Below are 5,858 nucleotides of genomic sequence, written 5' to 3'. Positions count from 1 at the left end.
AGAAAGAAGAAAGAAAGAAAGAAAGAAAGAAAGAAAGAAAGAAAGAAAGAAAGAAAGAAAGAAAGAAAGAAAGGAAGGAAGGAAGGAAGAACAAAAGAAAGAACAAAAGAACGAAAGAAAGAAAGAGATAGCTTGGCTTGAAATTTCAAGATATTTTCTGAACACTTTGTGTAACTTTACTTTCATAATTCTGTATAATTCCAGTTGTTTCACATATGTATTTAATTAATATTGTCAGTTTTGTTACTGAGATAACTATGTCAAATCAATTTTAGAAGCCATGCTGCTTTGTGAAAAGATAATTTTACACACTTACTATATAGTTCATTCAGAAGAATGCTATAAACATTCTTTTTCATGATATGAAAGCCTTTTTAAAATCCTAATAAAAATAACAACAATTAAAAAGGAACCTTGTAATGAAATGACTTAAAATATAATAAAATACAATATTAATACATGAGACACAGTTGCTTTGTAGATAAGAGTAACAAATATTTTAAATGAAAAATATATCATTGATGTTAATTTAAAAAAATTACATATACAACAACCTATCAGCTTTGAGTAGAAGTCTACTGAAGTATAACTAGAACATATTATTATGTGAATGTAACATGTCCTCTATAGTCTCATGTGCTTGACTGACTTCTCTAAGCTGGTTGTACTGTTTTTGGTGACTATGACCTCACTAGAAATAGTAGATTACCATGGGAAGGACTTGAAGGTTATATCTACTTGGAGTTCTGGGTCAAGCTCTCTGTATTCTGGTCAAAGATATGTAGGATGTGATTTCTGCATTTTCCTGCTGCTATCGTCAAATGGTACTTCTTCCATGCTGTGCTTTCCTTGCAAAGAGAGCAAAATCTCACAAAATTCTGAGGAGAATTAAATCTTTCTGCCCTTAAATCTTTTTTGTTTTATGTTTTACCATAATAAACATGATTAAAAAAGTAACTTACAATTTCTGTATGTATAAAATATATGAACTGATCCTACAGACTTTTATATTCTAAGCAAGATTTCTACCACCAATCCAAAACTCAGATCCTTTTTGGGGAAATCCCTTTTAATGTCTATGTATCTATTAAGTATACAATAGATATACTTATAAGTATATCCAGCTATAATTATATGTAAACAAGGATCACCGAATTCTACATCTACACTGTTAAAATATGTAAAGCCCTAGATATAAACTCATATTAATTGAATGCTATTTCCCCTCTTTTAAATTATCTGTAGAGTTTATTTTCAATATAGCAGTCTATCTATCTATCTCTATCTATCTATCTATCTATCTATCTATCTATCTATCTATCTATCTGCCTATTCTATCTTTCCTCTATCTATCGTGTATATATCTATCATCTACCTATCTTATAGAGTTTGAAACCTATGATCTGATGTTTATTTCTTCAATCAATGATGCACAGAAAAGCTACAAATAGTAAGCTAACAATTCTCTGAATACTCCTTTGTAGAATTATAATGAGAAGGAAAAAGGGGAACCACTCAGTACTCTGCCCTGGGAACTAGATAGTCCCTGATGGGAAAATATAAGCTGATTAAGGACTTTGAATCTCAAAAGATATAACCTTAGCTTTTAGCATTTGATGTAAACATAAACTCAGTAAGTTTTACTCTCAAGGGGCACATCTCACAGGGAGAATATTATAAACAAGAGAATTTTTTTCTATACTTATTCCGCAAAACCTTGACCTTCATATTTCCATTTGAATGAGGTAGTGTTTTGAAGACTCATATAATATTGCCTTTTAAAATGTTGAGTATGTAGAAATAACATTCTACAGAAATTCCATTTCCTGTAATGAACCTCTTCTAGCAAGTCAGAGATTATCTGTGCTGGTTGCAATCACCTGTGCTGGTTTTGTGAACAGTGAGAAGGAAGATACCCAGTGCTCCTAAAGCAAGAAAGTTTCTTGATGACTACAGGTGAGCACTGCATTTTTGTCTTGACAGTTTCTCTTGAAATTCAGAGTTCCATAAATCTTGGACTTTGGAAGATAATAATTCAGTCCTAATTATTAGTAAAGACCAAAAGAAAGAAAAAGTTATATTCTGAGTCACTAAAGGTCATTTGCCATCTTTCTTTCTGGACACATATCATGAGTAGAAAAAAAGAAATAGAAATTACATAGGAATCAACATGAGAGTATTCAGAGAACCATTCAGTTTAGCTCTTCTGAGCATCATCGATTAAAGTAATAAATGCTCTTTTGAAGTCAAGCCACATATATTTTTTAAAACTCAAGTCTAGAAATCAATAAATCAAACTTTTCACTTAGAGTGAAAGATGCATTATGGGTTAGAGGTGATTTCTATACTTATTCTTACAGATGCCACACATGATGCAAATGATAATGGAAAATGATTCTTCTGTGTCTGAGTTTATTCTTATGGGACTGACAGACCAACCTGAGCTCCAGCTCCCACTATTTTTCCTGTTCTTGATGAACTACACAGCCACTGTGATGGGAAACATAAGCTTAATGAGTCTCATTTTCTTGAATTCAAACCTTCACACCCCCATGTACTTTTTCATCTTCAATTTGTCCTTCATTGATTTTTGTTATTCATTTGTTTTTACCCCCAAAATGCTAATGAGTTTTGTTTTAGAGAAGAACACCATCTCCTTCAGAGGATGCATGACTCAGTTGTTTTTCTTCTGCTTTTTTGTGAACTCTGAGAGTTATGTTCTGACAGCCATGGCCTATGATCGTTACGTGGCCATCTGTCAGCCACTTATGTACAAGGTTGTTATGTCACCTGGGATATGTTTTATGCTTATGTTTGGTTCTTACTTGATGGGGTTTGCTGGGGCCATGGCTCACACAGGATGTATGATCAGGCTCAGTTTTTGTGATTCTAACATCATCAACCACTACATGTGTGACATCTTCCCTCTCCTCCAGCTCTCCTGCAGTAGCATCTATGTGAATGAACTTGTGAGCTTTGTTGTGGTTGGTACGGTTATCACTTTATCTAGCCTAATTATCTTAATCTCTTATGGTATGATTCTTTTCAATATCATTCATATGTCATCAGGTAAGGGTTGGTCCAAAGCCATGGGAACCTGTGGGTCCCATATCATAACTGTTAGTCTCTTTTATGGATCTGGGCTGCTTGCTTATGTCAAACCATCATCTGCTGAGACTGTGGGTCAGGGGAAAATTTTCTCAGTCTTTTATACATTTTTGGTTCCCATGCTGAATCCTCTTATTTACAGCCTCAGGAACAAGGATGTCAAACTTGCTGTAAAGAGAACCATGAAGAGACTCACGAAATGATCAATCTAGTAGTTTTTCTCTTAGATCTGTTTCTGTATGTCTGCTGTTTCTCTCTTATTTTTGTTTGGGTTTTTTATAACCTATCTTTTATATTTTTCTTTCTTCTCATGTTTGTACTGTATAACTAAGCTTTCTACAGTGTCATTTTCTATCTACTAAGCAATTTTACTTGTATAAGACCATTCTTTGTTTAGTTGTAGCCACTGATTCATTTGCATTTGCATTTCATTTGTTCATGTCTATTACCTATATTAGATTAAGACTCTATTCTTTTAGCTTATTTTAGTTAAGGACAATATTACTTACTACTTTTTCTTGTATACGTTTTTTATCACAGAAAGTCCATGGACTAGTATTCTTTATCTCAAACTGATTCCTTTCTTGATGTTTTTGTTGTAATTTTATATGTAAACTATGTTATATTCAATAACATAGATAAGAGGTGACACAATTGTCAAAGTTTCAACAATTTTCAGGTTATTTTGCTAGTAGTTTCTTTTCAAATATTTGTGTGGCTTTGCTTGTTTTCCACTTTTTATTATTTGTATATATCTAAAAATCATACAGTAAAAATTACATGTAGTTAAAATTTGGAACCTGTGAGTAAATAAAACACATTTCCTTATGATATCGATCTTGCCAATAGTAATGATGATTAGTACCTGTGGAGTTATTATATGCTAGACACTGTTCTAAGGACTTTTTTAAAAAGTAACTCTTCAATACATGATACTACTGTCATTGCTTTTATTTTGAAATGAGAAAACTAAGACAAAGAGAGGATCATGTACCTGTTAAGGGTCTATATAGCTGCTTAGTGGTAGGTTTATAGTCTGACTTGAACTATAGCAGACAAATTTTGCTAAGAAACCCATCCATCTAACTACCATATACATTACTTGGAGGAGATGAGACTTACACTAGAAATGCACTAAGAAGTCGCCAGAATTTTGTATTAAAGACTTTTAGCTTTGAGTTTGTAATGGCATTATGTAATGTATTTAAACTTGAGTATTTTTTTTTTTGTTATTTGAGCATTTATTAAATCTACTTCTCTGCCCAAGTTTTTTAGACCCCACAGTTATGACAAGAAAGCAGAGTTCTGGTGTTTCACAGGAGTAGAATTAAAAGTGTTGTTTCTCCTTCTAGATATGTGGACTATGTCTATAATTTTTTAAAACCATTGTGTTCATTTTTGATCAGAAAACATTGTCATGGTAATGTCTATTCCATTTTCCCTGTCACACTGTTGTTCTTATTAAAAAAATGTTTATATCTGACTAATTCAACTATAGCTAGGCTTAATTAATTAAGGCTTATTAATGCAGTGTATAAATGGTGATGTTTATGAGTTTGATTCAGAAGACCAAAAATAATCTCTTTCTGTCTCTGTCTCTAACTCTCTCTTTATGTATTATTATCTCTTTCTCTAGCTTATCTCTATATGTCATACTGAAAAAAAATTGTTATGAAATTATAGAATTTCAAAATAAACTTCATTATTTAAGAGTGTACTTTAAATGTGATGCAAATTATAACATAGAAGTTAATGTTGTATTCAAAGAAGAAAAATAAATTACAAAGTAACTGAATTTCTAGAGAATTATTTCAAAATGATTCAAAACAGAAGGTATCTATGAGAATATGAACCCAGCTAAGATGCTATAGTAGAGAAGTTCTCTGTCAGACTTTGATTGTCAAATGAATAAATTCATACTTTATTAATGGTGTTGCATAATAAAGTGGTGCACTAATAGTGAGCTACATAATAACTTAGTGACTGTTTTTCTGACATGATAAGGTATAGGAATTTGGTTAGGTTGTCATGGTGACTCATGTTACTATTACCAAAGTGAAGAAGGCACTTTAAAAAGCCTGTTAGATGCTATCTCTTTATTTGGAAAAATATTTTTCTTTAATATAAACATATAAAAATTTATATTGTACAACAGTATCATTGTAATTAAACAATTTTATTTATCAATAACATCTAGTACCCACAAAGGAGAGAAAATATTTGACATTTGCCATACTTAGAATTGCTTAATTTACTTAGTAAAACCATCATGAGTTGTATTCAGTTTACAATACATGAAAGAACTTCAATCTTCTTTAGAGCTGATAAAAATTCACTGTGTGAATAAATTTTATCTTTACCCATTCTTTGTTACCTAATTTGCTTCCATCATTTATTTAAAATAGTGTATTTGTAGAATATTGACTTGAAAGTTGGATAAATATGAAAAAGTGGTAGAGCTGTGTCATATGGTAGGTATATATCTATTACATTGAGAAACCTCTATACTGATTTTTTATTGGGAATTTTATTTATTTACATTTCAAATTTTATTCCCTTTCCTAGTTTCCTATATGCAACTCCCCTATCCTACCCCCCCCCTTAGCCTGCTTCTATGAGGATACCCCACCCACCCACTCCTGCCTCACCCCTTAGTATTCCTCTATGCTAGGACATAAAGGCTTCTTGGGACCAAGGGTCTCCCTTCCCATTGCTCTCAGATAATTCCCCTTCAACTCCTTCAGTCCTTC

General features: G+C 32.1%; 1 protein-coding gene across 1 annotated transcript; it reads left to right on the top strand.

The window, feature by feature from the left end:
* Positions 1-2,354: 2,354 nt before the first annotated feature.
* LOC110327988 (olfactory receptor 143-like) lies at positions 2,355-3,311 on the top strand. Its single transcript, XM_021207309.1, has one exon. The coding sequence runs from the start codon at positions 2,361-2,363 to the stop codon at positions 3,309-3,311; it is 951 nt and encodes a 316-aa protein (XP_021062968.1). The 5' UTR covers positions 2,355-2,360.
* The last annotated feature ends 2,547 nt before the right edge of the window (positions 3,312-5,858 follow it).

This window comes from Mus pahari, chromosome 10 (genome assembly GCF_900095145.1).
Source record: "Mus pahari chromosome 10, PAHARI_EIJ_v1.1, whole genome shotgun sequence".
NCBI lineage: Eukaryota > Metazoa > Chordata > Mammalia > Rodentia > Muridae > Mus > Mus pahari.
Note: the sequence above shows the minus strand (reverse complement) of the source record. Positions and strands in the feature narration are given on the sequence as shown.